The sequence below is a fragment of the Theropithecus gelada genome, chromosome 3 (assembly GCF_003255815.1).
Source record: "Theropithecus gelada isolate Dixy chromosome 3, Tgel_1.0, whole genome shotgun sequence".
NCBI lineage: Eukaryota > Metazoa > Chordata > Mammalia > Primates > Cercopithecidae > Theropithecus > Theropithecus gelada.
In genome coordinates, this window is record NC_037670.1 from 149385017 (window position 1) to 149409164 (window position 24148).

The following is a 24148-nucleotide window of genomic DNA, read 5'->3' on the forward strand; positions in this document are numbered from 1 at the left end:
GATCCTGCAGGAGCAGCCAGGCAGGGACCTTGGGAAGGGCTGGCAGACCTAAAGAACAGACATGTTCCAGTCCCATGGGGAGGTCAACCCTGCTCTCTCTTGGCCCAGCAGTCAGCTTGGGTTAGAGCTACTTGGAAAAAGATGAAGAGCCTTTGGGCATGGACACCGATGGTGACATTCTACTGTAGCTGTCCTATATGCAAAAGCTCCTGAGCTACATATACACAGGCTGCAGCTCTATCTCTGCCTACTTTCCAGGTAGATTCCCCTGCCCTCTGAGTTCAAATGTCCATGGAGATGGTGAGATTTCTTGTAGCTAGGATCCCAGAGGTCAATGGCAAGAGTGGGCTGCCCTGCCATCCCTTCACTCTGCCCTTTTCTAAGAGCCGTTCAAAGCCGGAAACTAGCCCTGGCACATGGTAACCACGCACAGAATTCCCAGCTTCCTTCCTCTTCAGTCTTGGTGTCTGCATTGCCTCTCTATGCAATAAGAGAAACTCTTGTTTTCTCTTCAAAAATCTGGTTTACTGAATATTTTGGTTTCCCTCCGCAGGAAGATACCTTCCTAGCTACCTCTAATTGGCCATCTTGTCTAATCATGTGATTTTTATCCTGCATTTCTTAAGGTATCACATTGACTAGCTTTCTATGTGGAAATATCCTTGCAACACAGTGATATATTTAACTTGGTCATAGTGTATGATCCTTTTAATGTGCTGTTAAATGTGGTTACCTAGTATATTACTGAGGATTTCTGCATCTATTTTTGTAGTCTTTGGTTTTCTTATTATGGTAAAGTCAGTCTTATAAAATGGGTTTGGAGGTATTTCATTCTCTTCAATTTTTCTGGAAGAGTTTTAAAGGATTGGCATTAATTCTTCTTTAAATGTTTGGTAGGATTCCTTAGTAAAGCTATCTGGTCCTCAACTTTTCTCTATTTTGGGAGGTGTTTGGATTACTGATTTAATCTCATTACTAGGTACAGGTCTGTTCATTTTTTTTTTATTTTTTCATGACTCAATTTTGGCAGATTTTATGTTTCTAGAAAATCATCTATTTCTTCTAGGTTATCCAATTTGTTGGCATATAAATTTTCATAGTAGTCCCTTATGATTTCTATTTCTGTGGCATCAGCTATAAAGTACTCTCATTTCTGATTTAAGTCTTCTCATTTTCTTCTTAGTCTAAGTACAAGTCTGCCAGTTCTATGTATCTTTTCAAAAAAAATTAACTGAGTTTCACTGATTATTTTCTCTATTGTTACTATTCTCTATTCCATTTACTTCTGTTTTGATCGTTATTATTTTCGCCCTACTTCTCATTTTGGGTTCAGTTTGTTCTTCTTTTTCCAGTTCCTTGAGGTATAAACTTGTTTGGGATCTTTCTGCTTCTTAAATATATATACTTTTTGCTATAAATCTCCCTGTTAAAACTGCTTTTGCCACACCACATACGTTTGGTATGCTGTATTTTCTAATTTCCTTTTTGACTTCCGCTTTGGCTGATTGTTTAAGAGTTTACTGTTTAATATCCACACATTTCGAAATTTTACTATTTTCCTCCTGCTATTGACTTCTAGTTTGATTTTACTGAAGTCAGAAAAGATACTAGCTATCTTAAATTTATTCACTTGTTTTGTGACCTAACAAGCTATCTATGCTGGAGAATGTTCCATGTGCACTTGAGAAAAATGTATACTCTGCTCTAGCTGGGTAGAATATTCTGTTAGGTTCATTTGGTCTACAGTGTTGTTCAAGTTTTCCGTTTCCGTACTGATCTCTCTCTGTACCGTCTCCCCCATTACCGGAAGTGGTGAAATGAAATCTCCTACTATAACTGTGTTACTATTTCTCCCTTCACTTCTGAAATGTCTGCTTCATGGATTAAGCGCTCTGATGTTAGCAGCATACATAATTGTTATATTTTCTTGGTGAATTAACCCTTTCATCATTATATGATATCCCAAAACTGCCTGTTGTGACAGTTTTTGACTTAAAGTCTCTTTTGTCTGATGTAAGTATGGCCACTTCTCTTCTTTCGGTTACCATTTGCAAGAAATATCTTTCTTCATTCCTTCACTTTGACTTAGCCTATGTGTGTCCTTAAATCTAAAGTGAGTTTTTGTAGAAAGCATATAGTTGTATCTTGTTTTTTTTAATGCACTCAACTACTCTATGATTTTTTTAGTAGGGAATTTAGTTCATTTATAATAACACTAGTTATTGATTAGAAAGGTCTTACGATTGCCATTTAATTCATTGTTTTCTATCTGTCTTGTGACACTTAATTCCCTATTTTCTTCTCTTGCTACTTTGTGTTTCATTTTTTTGTAATGACCTGCTTTGATTCCCTTCTCATTTTCTTTTTTTTTTTTTTTGAGACGGAGTCTTGGTCTGTCACCCAGGCTGGAGTGCAGTGGCGCGATCTTGGCTCACTATAAGCTCCGCCTCCTGGGTTCACGCCATTCTCCTGCCTCAGCCTCCTGAGTAGCTGGGACTACAGGCGCCCGCTACCACGCCCGGCTAATTTTTTTGTATTTTTAGTAGAGACGGGGTTTCACCGTGTTAGCCAGGATGGTCTTGATCTCCTGACCTTGTGATCCGCCCATCTCTGCCTCCCAACGTGCTGGGATTACACGCTTGAGCCACCACGCCCGGCCTCATTTTCTTTTGTGTATCTTTTATAGGTTATTTTCTTTGTGGTTACCATGGGGTTTACATAAAGTACCTAATATTTATAGCAATCTATTTTAACCTGACAATTTAACTTTAATTACATACAAAAACTCTACACTTTTACTTCTACCCCACACACTTTATGTTACTGATTTCATACTTTTCATCTTTTTATACTATGTATCCATTAACATATTTCTAGAGTCATAGCTCCTTTTATATATTTGCCTTTCAACTTCTATACCAGAATTAAAAGTGATTTATGCATCAGTGTTACAGAATTGCAGTATTCTGCATTTGTTTATATATTTACCTTTACCAGTGAATTTTATACTTTCATATGGTTTCACGTTGCTGTTTGGCATCCTTTGCTTCATTCTTTTTCCTTACTGTTTTTAACTAGACTCTAGAATCTAAAGATCATGTTTATTTTACAAATTAAACTAGCCAAAGAATATGCATCAGTGTTGTTTGGCAATTATAGGTCCAAACTGAGCTTCTATTCTAGGACTTAGGGTACTGATGGAACTGTGTTCCTAAATCAATAATGCATTTCTACTCTATAAAAATTCCACCAGTTTTAATACCTACCAGTTCCTTTGCTTAGATATGGGGGCTTAAAGAACTTCACAACACCGTAGACATTGACAATTGTACCACCCTTAAGTTGATTCAGGGGTGTATATATATAATTTGTTGCTGGAACCTAAAGAAGGAGAAGACAGTGAATACATTTATAGTAAGTATTTACATTGTAGAATCATGTTATAATCATATTAGCAGCAAATCCATATAACTGTATCCTTTTAAGTGTCTAAAAGAAGCTGTAACCTGAAAAAAAGGCAATGAACACAGCTTAGCTTATCCAACTAGTTTCCCTTAAAACTTTGTTTATAAATGGTACAATTTGCACACTAGCTCATAAAGGCACAACCTATAATCTAATTAAAACATTATACTTCTCCAATACAAAAGTAGCAAACAGTATATACATACAGTCCCTGACTTATGATGGTTCAACTTATAATCTTCTGACTTTAGAATGGGTCTAGTAGGCTGTTTAATGCATTTTGTATTTATAACATTTATGACTTATGATGGGTTTACTGGATGTAACCTCACTGTAAATCAAGGAGCATCTGTAGTGAAACACCAGAAATACATATCACAACTGAAGCAATAACAGAAAACAAGAAATACTTTTTTAAAATATGTACATCTTCAATGTAAAAGGTCTAAGAAAAGAGAGTTTTATTAAAGGTAAATGACTAGGCATGAGATATTTTTAGAAGCCCTGAAAAGGTAACCAGAATACTAGTCTTAACAATACAAGTTACATCTCTTGTAAGTTTAGAAAACTCTTTTTTTAAGGACACTCTCAAGGAATCTTTAAGTAATTAAACCATCCTAGCTGTCTTTAAGTTAGTACATCCCCAGCTTATTTGGTCAAGAAACTGTAGCTGGGGGACAAGAAATCAAATTGTTAACAGAGAGCAAATTCTAAAAAATGCAATTTAAGAGATTTTGGTTCTATTTTTTAACTAATATCACTTCAGAACTTGTGGTACAATTTCTCTCTTCCCTTTACCCCCATGCTATTATAGAGATTTTCCACAGGCCTAGATTTTGACTCATAATTCAAGCCAGGTTTTGAGTCATAAATGGTATAAAAAGATTTAAAATGATAATAATGAAACTGTACCCCAAAGAATTAAAACTAATAATGCCTAAATTCTCGGGCTTACAGTATAGTAGATAAGAAATGAAAACTTACTGAAAAGTTGAAATCAGCAACTAACAAAAATTCTTGAGTTTGCAGAGTACCAGATAAGAAAAGAAACAACTCGCTGAGATACTACTGAAACTCCTACTGATTGTTGAGAGCAAGAACAAACTATCTGGAATCAGTTGAAACCAAGATGGCTGACTGGAATTTGAGAACGAGCTTGCTGACATCACAGTATGAATTTCCATCACATTCATCATACTAACTCCACCTGAATTTGCGCATGCAACCCATGCGTGAAGAATGTGAAGAAATAACTGTGCATGCCCAAGGACTTTCTAAACCTCCCCTTTCGTCCTACGAATGACTTACTAATCCGAGTATCTACTCTCTAAAACTCTTCTAATAAAATCACTGACTTAAAGACAGCACAGGGAGACATATTTGAGCTCAGATCGTGTCTCCTTAGGTGCTGACTGACTTTCAGCTTTTCTTTTCTCAAAAATTCGATTTCACGGTATTGGCTTATAGCACATCAGGTAGTGAGCTCCTTTTGCTCTATAATAATGAGAGTGAAAGATTATTTTTTGAAGTAACTGTGAATAAGTTGGGAAAGAAAAGGGAAAGTGGTTTACAAGGATACGTTTGCATATTAACAGTGATACTAAAAAAAGCCTTAAAGGGCTTTAGATAGGTGGCCCCAACATCAAATGGAAAAAAGGACACCTATCACTCTAAGAGTTAAAATTTTTAAACTCAAATTAATTAGTTTTTCCAAGGAGGCTTCTCAGTTCAAACAAAAGAGTAGAATTTGCTAATCTAATCAAACTTCAATAATAAAAGCTAGCTAGCTCATCAATGATTAAAAAAAGAATGACAGAATAATGGAATGGAAAGAGAAATAATGGAAGAGAAGCATACTGAACAGTAGGGAGAAAACATGTGCTTAGCGTACACTCAATACTCTATCTTAACATCTCATGGAGAGATGAGTGGGAAAGGCCAGCAAAACTCAATGACACTAACCATTATAATCAACTAAGTAACTGCCATTTGTTAATTCATTACCAATAAACAACTTCTTGTTTGGCTTTCCATGTAAATCAGCAAGTATTTATGTGTACAACAGCTAAGATATAATCCTCATTATAAATTCATAAATTGATATTTTTGCTTAATAATTCTCTAATGAGTTAGGTTAATATTCTTACAAGTTTGGTTAACGTACCCTTGAGTAAGCTCACACTTGAACAAGGTAATTAAATTTACATGATTCCCAAAAAGCCCTATCTTAGTAGGGAACTGGTCTCCCTTGCTGACACAATAAATTATTGTATTCCATAAAAAAGGACTGTAGAGGGACATCCAAATCAGTTTGAACAAATGTGTTAGCTAGAGAAATAGTGGAGTTAGCTTAGGAAAATGGTAAGCAAAGGCTTTCTGAAGGTGGCAACAAAATCTAAATTTTGAAGGACAAGTAACAAGGAGAAGTGATAGCACATACTAGCATCATGTAATCAGAGGTCTGAAAATAGTTTCACACTGCTGGTGCAAAAGGCACAGGGCTAATATCTAAAACAACAGGCATATAATATTTATGGCATCCTAACAACTCCTAGGTTAATAAAACTATTTAGTACTTACGAAAATACTTGTTGAGGTTTTTTTATTGCTCAGTAAATAATCTAGAACAGCACTATCCAAGAGAATCTTCTGTGATAATGAAAATATTCTATATCAATATTGTGGCTATTCAGGAATTTAAATGACTAGTGCAAATCATGAACTGAATTTTTAATAGCCACACACAGCTAATTGCTCAGTATTGCACAGCACAGGCACATGTCCATGAGAAAACCATCGGCTCATGACATACTAAAGATAACCTGATGGCATTATGATTAAGTACATCACTTGATCCACAGTTCACACAGACATGAACAATTTTTTTTTTTTTTTGATAGCTTAAGTGGCAGCCCATTATGGAATCAACAGTCAAGAAAATATGAGCACTGGGTTAAATGAGATGCAATTCACAGCATAGGCAGAAAGTTAGCTAGTGGACAAAAATCAAGCACAGCAGAAAATAAAAGCCTAAAGAGAGAAAGACACCTAGCAGCATAATTCAACTCATTCATTCCTTTATATTCTGTCCTTCTTTCATTCATTCATTGATGGGCCATTTATTATACAGGGCAATAAAAATAAGTGTGAACGAAACACAAATAGCCCCTGCACCAATGGAAGAACAAACCATAAAAGCAGAGAGATGTCTTAGAGTTGTCTTAGAAGGTCTCTTTGAAAAGATATTTAAAGAAAGAACTAATTAAATGAAGTACAGAAGTTGGGAATGAGATAAGCAACAGTGTTCCAAGCAGAGAAAACACATTCAGTATGTTTGAAAATCCAGGAGGTTTGGATGGCTGGAGTGTACTGGTCAAAGGTAATGACAAGACTAGGTTGAATAAAAATATACGGGATAGTTTATGTTGGGCCTTCAGATTCCACATAAGTGGGCTAATAAAGCTTTTAAATCCTGAAGACAGTACAAGATCAAATGATTACCCTGAGTCACTTGAAAAGCAAACTTTCTACCACTGAAAAACAAAATACTTTATTTTCTAAATTCTAAAAACACCCTGGCCCTCACAGACTACACATTTAATACTATATCCTCGAAAAAATACACTTTTTTAGGAAAACAAGAAACTCAAAAACAGTAACTGTCAGTTTTCTCGATATCAACTGCAAGATCCATGTTCAGTTTTAAAATGTGGAAATGTGCCAAATGAGCATCTTTTGATGAGTCAGGAAAATATAGTCAAATAGATCTTGCCTGATTTAACTTATTGTTCAGAGGCTTTTACTATTCCTGCCTTATTTACAGGTTCACAAATATATCAAATATTTTAAATTAAACAATCTATAACAATTTTGGGAAATACTAATACCAGAGCTAATTCACATTTTTAAAAAAGTATATCAGTTCTTTTACTGGTAACAGTCCCCCCCTAAAAATATTAATTATACTAATACTTAGAATTTAGTATCTGTATTCTATAGTCATTGTCAACTAGAAACAGTTCCTGAATTCTGTCCATTTGAAACTAAAAGTTCAAAAACATAAGTAGAACATAAACATTATATTAAACTATACTAATAAATTATTAATATCCTCTTTCCAGTTTCACTCAGCTACAAGTAGACTATCTGTAAAAATGGGAATGGGAATCTTCCTATTGCTATGAGGAAGCTCTAGCTATACCTATGCTTTAAAATAACGGGAAAAATGGGTAAAAAAAGAGAAATGTATCGTAAGAAAATAACTTAAAATTATATAATTTGTTCAATTATATAAGTCAGCACAAAATTGTCTGGTTAAATACAAGCTAATGTAAAAAGAAATGAATTTGCCTATGGTTTAAAACAAAAATTTAAGGATCCTCATACAGTAAAAACTTACTTTATTTTTCTTGTGTATGTATAGCTTAAACAAAATATCAGCAGATATTATTCCAGACAACAGAATATTCAGATATTGATTACTAGGTAAAATATATCACTCCGATAAAACATTATCAGCTATAAAAAAGTAAAGATTATGTTTTTCCAGTGTACTGATACTATATCAAAATCAGACCACAAAGTGGACTGAATATACATATACATGTATCTATATATGTGTGGTATATACGGGTATAGGTGTAATATTCTAAATTAAACTGAATATCATCTTACCAAAGACATTGATTCTGTAGAAAAATCTCTTACAGATTTGACATAAACCTGAAGGGAAAAAAGAAAGAACTTATATACAAAGAATACACAGATAACCTCCAATGTGATTACAGGCTTTTAGTTTTAGTAAAAGCACACACTTACTTGTAAAATATTCAAATTCACTAGGATGACATAAAGTTATGGCTTACAAATTAAGAGTGAAATGTGCAAAGTTGTCTAAGCTACAGAAACTTAAAAAAAAGGCAAAGATGTAAGGTCAAATGAAAATGTACTTTATTAAAATATTAGTGTTCTTACAGATTAAATTTGAAGCACAGCAATATTCAGTTCTCAGGATAGAATGTAAAATAATGCAAACTTCTGTCAGTCCAATAGAAGTGGAAAATCAGAGCTGATATTCAAAATTTTTCCTGCATAGAACCCTAGATATTTTCAGAAAGAAAACAAAAAAAATAAGGAAGTGCTTCAGTGATCACTCTAACTGCAAATTTTACCCATCTCCAGCCTCATTCATTAACTTTAATATCAAGCACAGCCACCGCCAGCACTTATAGCACCTTAGTGCGTACTAGAAAAAAAGAGGCAGATGTTGGCCTGCAGGCACTTGGCTTAGCCCAATTCTACCTAGTAATTGTTTAGCCCAATTCTACCTAGAAAATTTTTCTTCTTACTGAAGATTTTATATCTCTCTAAAATGTTTTTACTAAAAAGGCAGTTTTCAAAGTGTGTGTGTGGAAAGTAGGGTGTTAAAGGAGGAAAGGAGAGGAAGGCCTTCTTCACAATGAATAAAATAGAAGGAAAAAATCAGTTTTACCTAAAGAGGGATAGGTGATTAATTTAAAGGGAAATCAGGTAGAGCAAAGTGCCTGATAGTATAATTACAAAGAATAATATCCAGTCTAGAATGTCTGTGCAGTTTTGTAAGTTTCATTATTAAGTATTTATTATTTCACTAAGTATTAATTAATAAGTATTAATAAGTACTTATTTATTAATAAGTAATTATGGAAGTATTATAAAGGAATTCCCTATCTAGTCATTCTAAACATAAAACCAAGAAAAAACTTCTATTTTTTAAACTTAAAATATTCAATTAAAATAATTTAGTCAGACCAAGTAGTTTATCTGCAGATTAACAGAAATACTTTCAGTTCCATCACTGTAGCTCATGAAATCTGCAATATAATTAGAGAATTAAAAACTACATACTTACATAAACAGTTGATTTGAGGTCTTCAAATGCTTTCAAAAATATGCAAGGTTTATCATCTTTGCCTATAGATGAAGAAGCTAGAAAAACAATAAATCTAGCCACTGCAATGGTGTCCTACACAGGAAAAAGAAAGTTTTTGAATCAATCACCAAAATATCTACAATTTGGAATGTCATATAAATCCTTATTTATACTATTATCTTTAGAACAAAAATTACTTCTATAAAGTAGAAAACTGGTTAACCCAAACTTGTGTAACACTTACTGAATACGTGATTTAGACTATCACTTCCTCTAAAACATCTTCAACATCTACAGCTACAATATAGCCACAGATGGCTATAATGTCCCACTTCATGGGACCAGGAAAATGCTAAATTACTAAGAAAGTTTTATGTAGTGAAACTTAGATGTTCCAATAGTATCAAGGATGGAATTTAAATGAAACTAAATCTCAAAGTTGAGAAACCACATTGAGAAAGGCATAACAGTGCAAAAACTCCACATATTACAAAACTAATACATGTGCATACAAACACAGGGCATAGATATAATAAGAAACCTCCATTTATAGACTAATAAGAACAAAGATAGCTTCTTACTACTTAGGTTTGTAACAGCAGTAAGAAGCCATTCTCCATTTATCCCTTCCTCTCTCATTCTTCAAATTTCCTTTTCTTATTTTCCAAATACTAAAACAGAAATACTCAAAGAGTTTTGCCTTGCTGCATATATATTTTTTATTGTCTTACTCCCTTAATTTTAACACCAATACCTTAAGATACACCAAAATGCCTGGGCTTTTGCTCATCTTCCTTCAATAATTTTAAACTCTATCAAGTGGAAGTCTTCTGCATTATCACAGTTTGCTTTGCATATACAAGGGCCTAGTGTCAATTCCCACAATCCTCTATTCAGACTTAGTAATTGGACTGAGGGCATATTGAAGATAGCGGTCATTTCTAATTCTGCTCTGTATTTACAGGAGTTGGCACAAAGCAGGCCCTCCCAAAACAAACTGTCTATGAACCAAAGGAAAGACCTTATGTTGCCTTTGCTAAAAATCTCTTGCCCTAACCAGGTATTGTAGCTCTGCAAACTCCTGCCTTTTTTTCTTCACATGAGATTGCAAACATAACTGTATGTATGCTGATAATGCCAAATTACCACAACTCTTCATAGTTAAGTGGGAGAAAATTTTTCTTTTTACTGAAGATTTTATATCTCTCTAAAACGTTTTATGTAGTTTAAAAAATAAAATGAACACGCTTCTGGAATAAAAATAACAAATGAGTTACCTTTTTTCAGTTTTACAAACTGAAAAATACACTCCACTTTCAAGTGACCTCAAACCAATACATTCTGATTAAATGAAAACCTAAGATTTTAGTCAAAGATTTAAAATTGTTTATCAAACTAACACAGAAGATAAATAGAAGTAGGGAAGCCAACAGTTTATCAGTTCTAAATTATCCAAGCAGAAAAAAACCTACCTCTTGTTATTCTGTGTTCCACTTAAAAATGTTTTCAAAAGTAAATACTATACACCAAATGCAAATGTTGGAGTACAGATGACCATTTTCTTTCTATTTTCCTGCAGAATCTAAACTTTTTAAAAAGACTGAGTACGTATTTCTTTTATCATGAAGAAAAAGTTTAAAAAGAATAAATGACTAAAAGCTGGACATCAGCATTCATAAGAAAAATGTTTCTGAAGTTAACAGTAGCCACACACAATTCAGTAAAAAGTTACAGCCCTTCCTCTGGCATACATTCAACAGCATAGAAATAACAATCACAGCTTTTTTAAAAAAATTAAAATGTGTTTATTATATTCGTAAATGTGGATTTATATTTGAATATACATATAAAAACTGCACTGAAGGCCCTCAGTGATCTCATTCCAACCAACTCTTCCTGTTTTATTTCTACATACTTCCCATTCAATATTAGACAAACTGGATCCTCTTAAAGGTATAGTGCTTTTCCATATATATTCTTTACATACTTTGAGCCACTGCTACAAATAAAAAACATGTTTCCCATTTGTACATATCTAACCTTATCCATATTTCAAAGTTTAGCCTTCTTCCTGGTAGAATCTATGATGGATTCTCTCTCAAAAACAAGTAATTCTACCTTCCTCTAAACTCTCCTACATAGCATTTTAGCATTTTTCTCTTTGTGTGTTATTTACAAACTTTTCTTAACGCCTTTAAAGTCCTTAAAGTCCTGTAAGTTCCTTGGACTAAAAATAATGGAGATCATTCCAAGATGGCCCAATAGGAACAGCTCCAGTCTACAGCTCCCAGCGTGAGTCACGCAGAAGACAGGTGATTTCTGCATTTCCAACTGAGGCACTGAGTTCATCTCACTAGGACTTGTTGGACAGTGGTTGCGGCCCACAGAGTGTGAGGCGAAGCAGGCATCGCCTCACTGGGGAAGCACAGGGGTGGGGGAATTCCCTTTCCTGGCCAAGGAAAGCCATGAAACGTGGTACCTGGAAAATCGGGACACTCCTGCCATAATACTGTGCTTTTCCAATGGTCTTAGCAAACGGCACACCAGGGGATTATATCCCATGCCTGGCTCATCAGGTCCTACGCCCACAGAGTCTTGCTCATTGCTAGCACAGCAGATCGAACTGCGAGACTGCAGCGAGGCTCGGGGAGGGGCGTCCACCATTGCTGAGGCTTGACTAGGTAAACAAAGCGGCTGGGAAGCTCGAAATGGGTGGAGCCCACTGCAGTTCAACCAGGCCTGCCTGCCTCTGTAGATTCCACCTGATGGCAGGGCATAGCTGAATAAAAGGCAGCAGGAACTTCTGCAGACTTAAACGTCCCTGTCTGACAGCTTTGAAGAGAGCAGCGATTCTCCCAGTATGGAGTTTGAGATCTGAGAACGGACAGATTGCCTCCTCAGGTGGGTCCCTAATCCCCGAGTAGCCTAACTGGGAGATACTTCGAAGTAGGGGCTGACTGACACCTCATACAGGTGGGTGCCCCTCTGAGACGAAGCTTCCAGAGGAAGGCTCAGGCGGCAACATTTGCTTTTCTGAAATATTTGCTGTTCTGCAGCCTCTGCTGGTGATACCTAGGCAAACAGGGTCTGAGGTAGATCTCCAGCCAACTCCAATAGACCTGCAGTTGAGGGTCCTGACTGTAAGAAGGAAAACTAACAAACAGAAAGGAATAGCATGAACATCAACAAAAAGGACCTTCACGCCAAAACCCCATCTGAAGGTCACCATTATCAAAGACCAAAGGTAGATAAAACCTCAAAGATGGGGAGAAACCAGAGCAGAAAAGCTGAAAAGTCTAAAAATCAGAGCACCTCTTCTCCTCCAAAGGATCGCAGCTTCTCGCCAGTGATGGAACAAAGCTGGAGAGATAATGACTTTGACAAGTTGGCAGAAGTAGGCTTCAGAAGATCAGTAATAAAAAAAAACTTCTCCAAGTTACAGGCGGATATTTGAACCCACGCAAATAAGCTAAAAGCCTTGAAAAGATTAGACAAATGGCTAACTAGAATTAACAGTGTAGAGAAGAACTTAAATGACCTGATGGAGTTGAAAACAATGGCACAAGAACTACGTGATGCATGCATAAGCTTCAGTAGTCGATTGGATCAAGTGGAAAAAAGGGTATCAGTGACTGACGATCAAATGAATGAAATTAAGTAAGAAGAGAAGTTTAGAGAAAAAAGAGTAAAAAAAAAAAAATGAACAAAGTCTCCAAGAAATATGGGACTATGTGAAAAGACCAAATCTACATTTGACTGGTGTACCTAAAAGTGATATGGGGATAATAGAACCAAACTGGAAAACACTCTCCAGGATATTATCCAGGAGAACTTCCCCAACGTAGCAAGGCAGGCCAACATTCAAATTCAGGAAATACAAAGAATGCCACAAAGATACTCTTTGAGAAGAGCAACCTCAACACACATAATTGTCAGATTCACCAAGATTGAAATGAAGGAAAAAATGTTAACGGCAGCCAGAAAAAAAGGTCGGGTTACCCACAAAGGGAAGCCGATCAGACTAACAGCAGATCTCTCAGCAGAAACTCTACAAGCCAGAAGAGAGTGGGGTTCAATATTCAACATTCTTCAAGAAAAGCATTTTCAACCCAGAATTTCATATCCAGCCAAACTAAGCTTCTTAAGTGAAAGAGAAATAAAATTCTTTACAGACAAGCAAATGCTGAGAGATTTCGATACCACCAGGCCTGCCTTACAAGAGGTCCTGAAGGAAACACTAAACATGGAAAGGAACAACTGGTACCAGCCACAGCAAAAACATGCCAAATTGTAAAGTCCATTGATGCAAGGAAGAAACTGCATCAACTAACGAGCAAAATAACCAGCTAACATCATAATGGCAGGATCAAATTCACACATAACAATATTAACCTTAAATGTAAATGGGATAAGTGCCTCAATTAAAAGACACAGACTGGCAAATTGGATAAACAGTCAAGACCCCTCAGTGTGCTGTGTTCAGGAGATCCATCTCATGTGCAGAGACACACATAGGCTCAAAATAAAGGGATGGAAGGAGATCTACCAAGCAAATAGAAAATAAAAAAAAAAGCAGGTGTTGCAATCCTAGTCTCTGACAAAACAGGCTTTAAACCAACAAAGATCAAGAGAGACAAAGAAGGCCATTACATAATGGTAAAGGGATCAATTCAACAAAAGAAGAGCTAACTATCCTAAATATATATGCACCCAATACAGGAGCACCCAGATTCATAAAGCAAGTCCTTAGAGACCTATAAAGGGACTTAGACTCCCACACAATAATAATGGGAGACTTTAACACCCCACTGTCAACATCAGACAGATCAAGGAGACAGAAAGTTAACAAGGATATCCAGGACTTGAACTCAGCTCTGCACCAAGTGGACTTAATAGACATCTATGGAATTCTCCTCCCCAAATCAACAGAATATACATTCAATATCCCTGATGAACATCAGTGCAAAAATCCTCAATAAAATACTGGCAAACCGAATCCAGCAGCACATCAAAAAGCTTATCCAACACAATCAAGTTGGCTTCATCCCTGAGATGCAAGGCTGATTCAAAATACACAAATCAATAAACATAATCCATCATATAAACAGAACCAAAGACAACAATCCCATGAGTATCTCAATAAATGCAGAAAAGGCCTTCAACAAAATTCAACACCCCTTCATGCTAAAAACTCTCGACAAACTAGGTAGGTATCAATGGGGCGTATCTCAAAATAATAAGAGCTATTTATGACAAACCCACAGGCAATATCATACTGAATGGGCAAAAACTGGAAGCATTCTTTTTGAAAACTGGCACAAGACAGAGATGCCCTCTCTCACCACTCCTATTCAATAACTGGCAGTTCTGGCCAGGGCAATCAGACAAGAAATAAAGGGTATTCAATCAGGAAAAGAAGAAGTTAAATTGTCCCTGTTTGCAGATGATGTGATTGCATGTTTAAAAACTCCATTGTCTCAGCCACAAATCTCCTTAAGCTGATAAGCAACTTCAGCAAAGTCTCAGGATACAAAATCAATGTGCAAAAATCACAAGCATTCCTATATACCAATAATAGACAAACAGAGCCAAATCATGAGTGAACTCCCATTCACAATTGCTACAAAGAGAATAAAATACCTAGGAATCCAACTTACAAGGGATGTAAAGGACCTCTTCAAGGAGAACTACAAACCACGGCTCAACGAAATAAAAGAGGACACAAATGGAAGAACATTCCATGCTCATGAATAGGAAGAATCAGTATAGTGAAAATGGCCATACTGCCCAACGTAATTTATAGATTCAATGCCATCCCCATCAAGCTAACCAATGACTTTCTTCACATAATTGGAAAAAAAATACTTTAAATTTCATATGGAATCAAAAAAGAGCCCTCATTGCCAAGACAATCCTAAGCAAAAAGAACAAAACTGGAGGCATCACGCTACCTGACTTCAAGCTATACTACAAGGCTACAGTAACCAAAACAGCATGGTACTGGTACCAAAACAGAGATATAGGCCAATGGAACAGAACAGAACCCTCAGAAATAATACCACACATCTACAACCATTTGATCTTTGACAAACCTGACAATAACAACAAATGAGGAAAGTATTCCCTATTTAATAAATGGTGCTAGGAAAACTGACTAGCTCTATGTAGAAAGCTGAAACTGGATCCCTTCCTTACACCTTATACAAAAATTAATTCAAGACGGATTAGAGACTTAAATCCTAGACCTAAAACCATAAAAACCCTAGAAGAAAACCTAGACAATACCATTCAGGACATAGGCATGGGCAAAGACTTCATGTCTAAAAACATCAAAAGCAATGGCAACAAAAGCCAAAATTGACAAATGGGATCTAATTAAACTAAGGAGCTTCTGCACAGCAAAAGAAACTACCATCAGAGTGAACAGGCAACCTACAGAATAGGAGAAAATTTTTGCAATCTACTCATCTGACAAAGGACTAATATCCAGAATCTACAAGGAACTTAAACAAATTTACAACAAAAAATCAAACCACCCCATCAAAAAGTGGGCAAAGGATATGAACAGACACTTCTCAAAAGAAGACATTTATGCAGCCAATAGACACGTGAAAAAATGCTCATCATCACTCACCATCAGAGAAATGCAAATCAAAACCACAATGAGATACCATCTCACACCAGTTAGAATGGTGATCATTAAAAAGTCAGGAAACAACAGATGCTGGAGAGGATGTGGAAATAGGAACACTTTTATACTGTTGGTGGGACTGTAAACTAGTTCAACCATTGTGGAAGACCGTGTGGCAATTCCTCAAAGATCTAGAACTAGAAACACCACTTCACCCAGTGATCCCATTACTGGGTATACACCCAAAGGATTATAAATCATGCTACTATAAAGACACATGCACACATGCGTTTATTGTGGCACTGTTCACCACAGCAAAGACTCGGAAACAACCCAAATATCCATCAGTGACAGACTGGATTAAGAAAATATGGCACATATACACCATGGAATACTATGCAGCCATAAAAAAGGATGAGTTCATGTCCTTTGTAGGGACATGGATGAAGCGGGAAACCATCATTCTGAGGAAACTATTGCAAGGACAGAAAACCAAACACCGCATGTTCTCATTCACAGGTGGGAATTGAACAATAAGAACACTTGGACACAAGAAGGGGAACATCACACACACGGGCCTGTCATAGGGTGGGGGTAAGGGGGAGGGACAGCATTAGGAGATACAACTAATGTAAATGACAAGTTAATGAGTGTAGCACACCAACATGGCACATATATACATATGTAACGAATCTGTATGTTGTGCACGTGTACCCTAGAACTCAAAAGTATAATAAAAAATAAAAATAAAATAATGTCTTATTCATGTGTATATTTCATATAAATGGCTGCCAGAGGCTTCTGTTCATAGTGCTCAACAAATATCTGGTGAATGAATGAATTAACACAACAAAGACTGAAGCACAGAACTAAACAAAGAGGGAAAAAATAAATGGCTCTTAGGATCCCGTTTCCATGAATTTATAAATCATAATGGCTTTTAAACTAAGTCAAGTACACCGAGTATAAGAAAGATAAATAAATAACAGGTAATATTAGTTTGTATAAACACTCATTAGATCGAATTAAAAATGAGATTTTATATGGGGTGTTCTAAGCTTCTGAGAAGAGTATACTGAAGCCATTCAAACAAGAATTGGCATTACATAGTTCTGTAGTTCTATGCCAAGAGTATATTCTGACATACCACAGTAGATGTTTAACTCAATTGGGTGAAAAAAGTTAAGAGATACCCTGGAGAAAAAAATACTACACTACAAAAAGTAAGAAGCATATACATGCATATACATGTTATAAAACTAAAAACACATCTGGAATCACTGAAATCTTTAAACTAATTTATGATACTTAAATATTAGCAAGGGGTAATTTCCCTTTTGTGTCTGTACTACTCTGTCATCCTTGTCACACTGCCTTACAAAGAGTGAGTCCCCTTGTCATTAAACAATTCCCTGTTTAGTATAGCCAAATAGAATATTTACTGCAAACCAGTCTCAGAGAAGAAAAATGAAGTCAGTAAAGGGTCTTCTTAACAATAAGAAGTGTTCTTCAGAAAATCAACAATTAACTTAACTGCTCCCCCGCCCCCCGCAAAATTAAGGTCACATACTGTATGATTCTACCTAAAAGATCAGAGGTTGCCAGAAGTTAGGGAAAGGGAGGGATGAATAGGCAGAGCACGGAGGATTTATAGGGCAGTGGAAAATACTCTATAAGGTACTATAACAGTAGATATATGTCGAAATACATTTTTCAAAATTCATAGAAGGTACAACACCAAGAGTAAACCCTAATGTAAACCATGGACTCTGAGTGATAATGATGTCATTGCAGGTTCACCAACTGTGATACCACTCTGGTGAGGGAACGTTGATAGCAGAAGTGGCTATGCATAACTGCAGGTAGAGAATGTGAGGGAAATCTCTCTACTTTTCTCTCAATTGTGCTGTGAACCTACAACTTATTTTGTAAAGTATTTTTTAAAAAAACCAAAGCTTTAAAAATGTATTTTAAAAATTATATCAGATTATTTATTTGCATATCAACAAATATGGTTTTTATATGTTAGTACCTCCTAATAAACAGTCAGTGGTGAAATAAGCAAATTAACCAGCAAATAATAGCATAAATTACAAGACTCGTGTATTAGTTTGCTAATTTTTAACAAATAATACATCAGAAATTCTCAAGTCATTACACTTAGTGGGCAGGAAAAGGGCACTGAAAATATAAAATGACTGAAAATTCAAAGTGAAAAACACTTACTTGACTTTAACAAGCATTAAATAATTTTTCTACATTGACCTTACAAATCTTATTAGGTTATCATATTTTAAAACACTGTTGAAGAATAAGGGTACAGGCAGAAACCAGGGACCTGAAGGCATTGATAGTATAGTGATTAACAGAAAATGTTTCTCTATAAAAACATATTTCCTGAGTAATTGCATGTATTGGGTTGAGTAATACCAAGGTCATAATTGGAAGTAATGTAGGTGAATAATATTAGCATTAAAAACTAAACTTCTTAAATTGCCTACAAATCACTGTATGATTTGACCCCTACCCACCTCAGCAGCCACATATTGTGTGATTCACCCTGTATTCTGTCTTCTCAAAATTCATTAAATATTCCAGGATGCTTGCTCAAGGCCTCTGTATATGCTATTCTCTCCTTGCAATCTACAACCCAAGTACCCTGTGACTATTTTTCCATTACTCTTCTCGTTCTACTATTCAATATTCATAGTTACATATCATATCTGGATAAAATAATTACGTAATAATTGTTTAATTCTTCTCCATGGGACACTATGCTCTATGAGGGCAAGGTCCATGACTGTCTTATTCACTGCTATATCTCTAACATCTATCATAGAATACAAAAGCATTTAACAAATGTTTGGACAACTAAATAATCAAAGATATTAATATTCATACATATGTAGACAGTATACCTTCACGAATCTTAAAATAAAATAAACTGTACAACTACTACAAAAGTTACTTCATAGACTCTTAGCATTTTAGAACTTAAAATGATCTTAGACATCATGTAATCAAACATCTTCATTTTTCAGATAAGAAAATAAGAGCCAGAGAGAATAAATAAATGGTCTAAGGTCACATACAGTTAATTACCTATGAACCAAGATGAGAATCCAAATCTCCTGACTTTCAAGACAGGCACCACTCTAACTCCTCTTTCAGAACTAACTATAACAGGGATACAGGGAGAAAAAAGGTATTAATAAATGTCTTTATTTTTGACAGTTTTGTGGTATTTTTTTTTAAGTTTCAGAATACTTTGGAAAAGTCTTTCCTCATATTTTAAGTCCACATATTAAATGTTAAAACTGACTTTAAAATATGAAAACTAAAACAAAAACTGTCTCATACAGAGGAAGGCTTAATTACAGCATGAGTATTTCTGCAAAATATATCACATTAGTCTACCAAAGCAAGGATTAAAATCTTGTTAAAATTCATTTTAGTGTTTTAGGATTACTGTATTCAAATACAACGCTACCCTTAAGGGAACAAGCAAATGGCAAAGAAGAAGGTTTAAGAATCAAATTGGAGAAAACTCATTCCTTTAAGCAAAAAGTTTTACCTTTGGGTTGGAACAACCTTCAATCTTGGTATTATAATAAATGGGTATATTAGACCCTCAAATAATCAGCATTTCTGGGTTTAAAATCCAGAAATAATTTAAAGTAAATGTGACCTCAGTCTTTACATCATTTTAAAAGCAAGAAACCTTGACTTACCATTATTAACAACCTGTCATCTGACAGGTACTAATTAACTAGTGTAGTTCTATTCTATTTTAATGAATACCTATTTAAAATGTATTTCAATAGCAGAAAACACTTTACATGTCAGGCAAAATACTAATACCTAATGTAATGTACATATTCTGTAGGTGTACTATACATGTTTTGTTAATTCATATCATAACCCTTTTATACTGTTTCTCAAATAAACATTTAATAAATGTAAAAATCTTAAAGGATAAAAGTGAAATATATTTAAAATATAAACAAATTGATCTCTGATATTCAATAGCATGTATTTATTTTTAAAACACAGCTCTAAAATATCCAAGATATATTAGGTAAAAATGAAGCAACTTGCAAAACAGTTACTTGGTGAAAAATATGCACATACAGGCTTTATCCATGCCCATAGACACACACAAAGGCAAGTGCACATATATATACACACATACATAAAACCTGGAAGAGTACCAAAAAAAGCATAGCAGTGATTTTTACCTGAAGAATGGAACTGGGAAATGGCAGGGGATTCAGTGGGAATGAGGGAACTTTTGCTTTTCAGTTTATAGCCTGCCATACTGTCTGAATGTTTTAAAATCATGACTACACAAAAACAACAAAATCTTCTCAGACAAATATTTGTAAGATTGTCAAGTCCGGCCGGGCGCGGTGGCTCAAGCCTGTAATCCCAGCACTTTGGGAGGCCGAGACGGGTGGATCACGAGGTCAGGAGATCGAGACCATCCTGGCTAACACGGTGAAACCCCGTCTCTACTAAAAAATACAAAAAAAAGAAAAAAAAAAAAAAGATTGTCAAGTCCATAATACCACCATGAGGTAAGAAAAAAAGGTGTGGAGATAGAGTGGTTTCTCTACTTATTCTAAGCCCTATAACAAATGTTAGCTTTAGAGGGTTATCTTCATAATAAAAGTGCCAATCACCATCATCACAGAGGGTTAACATTTAAATGAAAAACTTATACGAAGACACTTTGCAATCTGTAAGATTTCATACAAATATAATATTATTAGTAAAATTTTAATTCTGAAAAAAACTGGTTAAATGTTAAAAATTGGCTGTAATAAATGTTTGAAAAAGAAACAATGGTTTTTATTACCTAACGGCTCTTTATATATAGACCTTATTTGCTACTGAACTATGTAAAATAAACAAAGGATAGGAAAAGAAACAGAAAAATAAGTTCTTTAATCTCCTTACCTCACAAGAAATTAGAATTTGCATCTCTTTACATCATTATACCCCAAAACATCTAAAATGTTAACTAGAAAAACCCTTTAAGTTATGAATTCCCAAACATAAACACACATAGGTGTGTTAACACAGACAGGTACACAGACACACTCTAAGAGTAATGAGAAAAAGTATAACAGATTTATACACTCAGAAAAATGTTTAAATATATTCATACAAATATAATGTACACACACCTCTCTCAGAGCAACTCTACCTACATTTACCCCAACACTATTTTCTGTATTGTGTTAAAACAAATGTTTCAAAAATTCTTTAGTGAATGAGATTTTGTATTCATACTAGCACCTGACATTTATTTAATGTTCATAAATGCAAAATTTTATAACATACCAACACTGAATTCTTAATAATTTAGAACTGTCATCTCAAATATTAATTATTTTAACTAAGCTGAAATAAAGTCTTGCCTTCAAGGGAAAGAATAATACAAATAACAGTAATGATAGCAGACCTTTACTAGGGCCACCAACTAAAAAAAGCACCTTATCAAAATAGATATTTACACAGGGATTCCTTTGGAGCAATTAATGCCTATCTGAAATCGCCTCAAGCAGGCACGATTGTGTGTATATGCATGCATGCTTTTTTCTATTTTATTTCCTAGTGTCCTTCCCTGATGACTGTCAGAAACTTCTTCGTAGTATATTTGTCTCTAGAATTTTTGTGCCATATCAACTAGATTAGAACTATATTGCAATCAAGATTTTAAAAATTTTATCAGCGATCAATCTCAGAGAAATGGTCTGATGATTTGTACTACGAGCTTTAGGACATGAACTGTATGGCAAATGCATTACTTCCCTAAATTCTAAAGCAAGATTTTAAGATATATCACTGATTAGTAACAGCACTGCACATGGAAAACTAACACAACACTGATTTTCCTTTTCTTTGTTCAAAGTAGAAGTGAGAAAAAAATTAACTGATATAACAGTTCTTCACAGCAACTTGAGCAAAAAAGATAAAATCTGAGTTTGACAGTGTATCACAAAATTCTTGTAACAAGAAAATAAAAGCAGATGTTCTAACAGTTTGCTTGAAATGGATCTTTATTCCAGACCCCACAGGTTTTACAAAAATGGTACCATTTCTCAAAGGCACTGAATTATTTATAAATCACCACAATTTCTGCAACTACTGTATGTCAAAACTATTCAGAATTCTCAGCTAATCCAAAACCCTTACTTTATATTTGATTAAATTTGAAACTGGCAACATTCAATGTTATTCAAGGGCTAATAATTAACTGAAGAAAAGCAGGGATTAGAAGCTAAACTACTGGGTTCAGGGTTCAGATGTCCTCCCTCTACTGTCTTCTTCATTGAAGCTGTATCTAATTACAATAGTAGTAATGATGATAATAATAGTTGCTATGTACTGAGTTACTACTATGTGCTAGTAGTGGCTATATTCTGTCTCCAGTCCTTTCAACAATCCAGAAAGGCAGGTATCATTACCTCTATCTTTAAAATTGGAGGGAAAAAAAAAAAAAGCTCAATGGAATTAAGAGTTTTACTCCAAGTCACACCTGCTGGGTTTTAGATACCCTGAGTCTCCCCTTGCCATATATGAAACATGCACTCACACTGCAGAGTTTTTGTAATTGCTAAGTTCTGTTCTAGAACACTCTTATTTCAAATACCTGAAGGATCTTCACATCTCTTCTTTGAAGTCTCTTATCAAATGTTACTTGTCAGTCTTTTCTTCACCACCAAATAAATACATACCTTCCTTCCCCTTCTCACGTTTACAGTTCACATCTCATCTTTCGTCCATTGCCTTATGTTCTCCATAGCACTGTTTCCAACTAGAAAAGGTATATATTTACTTATTGTCTTTCTTCCCTAGAACGTATGCTGCATAAAGACAACTTTGTTTGGCTCATCGGTGCCTAGGAATAGGGCCCGGCTCTTCATAGGTATTCAATATATTGTTTAATAAATGTGTGAATGGCTTAACGAATACATGCAAATTCTCCTATTTCCTTTAAGAAGCACAGATGTATTCAGAGTAATATTTCAAATACAAAAAACTAGCAAGGTATACTGCAGAGAGAGGCTCCAGCTCCAGAAGGCTAACAGATGGCCACAGCTTCAGAAGATAAGATACTCCCCAAAACGCCAGGACCACTGTATTAGTCCGTTTTCAAGCTGCTAAGACATACCCGAGACTGGGCAATTTACAAAACAAAGAGGTTTATTGAACTTACAGTTCCACATAGCTGGGGAGGCCTCACAATCATGGCGGAAGGCAAGGAAGAGCAAGTCACATCTCATGTGGATGGCAGTAGGCAAAGAGAGAGCTTGCGCAGAAAAACTCTGGTTTTTAAAATCATCTGATCCCGTGACACTCATTCACTATCACGAGAACAGTCCAGGAAAGATCCGCCTCCATAATTCAATCACCTCCCACCAGGTTCCTCCCATGACACATGGGAATTGTGGGAGTTACAATTCAAGATGAGATTTGGGTGGGGACACAGCCAAACCGTATCAACCACCATCAGTACTGTATTTCTTCTTTGAGGAAATACTTAACTCTAACCACCTATTTTTTTAATTGAATTGTTTATCTTTTTGTTGTTGAATTTAAGAAGTCCGTTATATATCCTAGATAGCAAATCCTCATTAGATATATGATTTGCAAATATTTTCTACCACTCTATACACTGTCTTTTCATGTTCGTGATAACGTCCTTTGATGCGTAACATTTTAAAATTTTTATGAAGCTTAACTTATCAATTTTTCCTCATTGCTCATCCCTTTTGTATCATATCTAACAATCCACTGCCAAATCCAAGCGCATGAAGATTTGCCTCTGTATTTCTCAATGACTTTATCAGTTTAGCTCTCACATATAGACGTTTAACCCATTTTGAGTTAAATTTTGTATATAATATAAGGTAAGAATCTAATTTCATTCTTTTGCATGTGGAAATCCAGTTGTCTCATTATTATTTGTTGAAAAGACAAATGGTCATTTTTAAAGAGATAGTTTTACTCCTTCCCTTATAATTTGAATGCCTTTTATTTCTTTTTCTTATCTAACTGTTTTCACCGTTGACTGAACATGTCATTCTTGTCAAAAAACTACTTAGCCATAGCAGTATGGGTTTACTGTAATC

The 24148-nt window shown here is 35.2% G+C and overlaps 1 protein-coding gene across 3 annotated transcripts in view; it reads right to left on the reverse strand.

The window, feature by feature from the left end:
• POT1 (protection of telomeres 1) overlaps positions 1-24148 on the reverse strand; it is a 115050-nt gene that overhangs the window by 73707 nt on the left and 17195 nt on the right. For all 3 annotated transcript variants that reach the window (XM_025380605.1, XM_025380604.1, XM_025380603.1), the window contains 3 exons: positions 9356-9469; positions 8140-8187; positions 3267-3381 (listed from right to left, as the gene is read on the reverse strand). Coding sequence is in view for 2 of the 3 variants with exons in the window: in XM_025380603.1 (XP_025236388.1) it covers positions 3267-3381; positions 8140-8187; positions 9356-9469 (277 nt within the window). In the remaining variant the exon portion in view is untranslated. The remainder of the gene's footprint in view (positions 1-3266; positions 3382-8139; positions 8188-9355; positions 9470-24148) is intronic.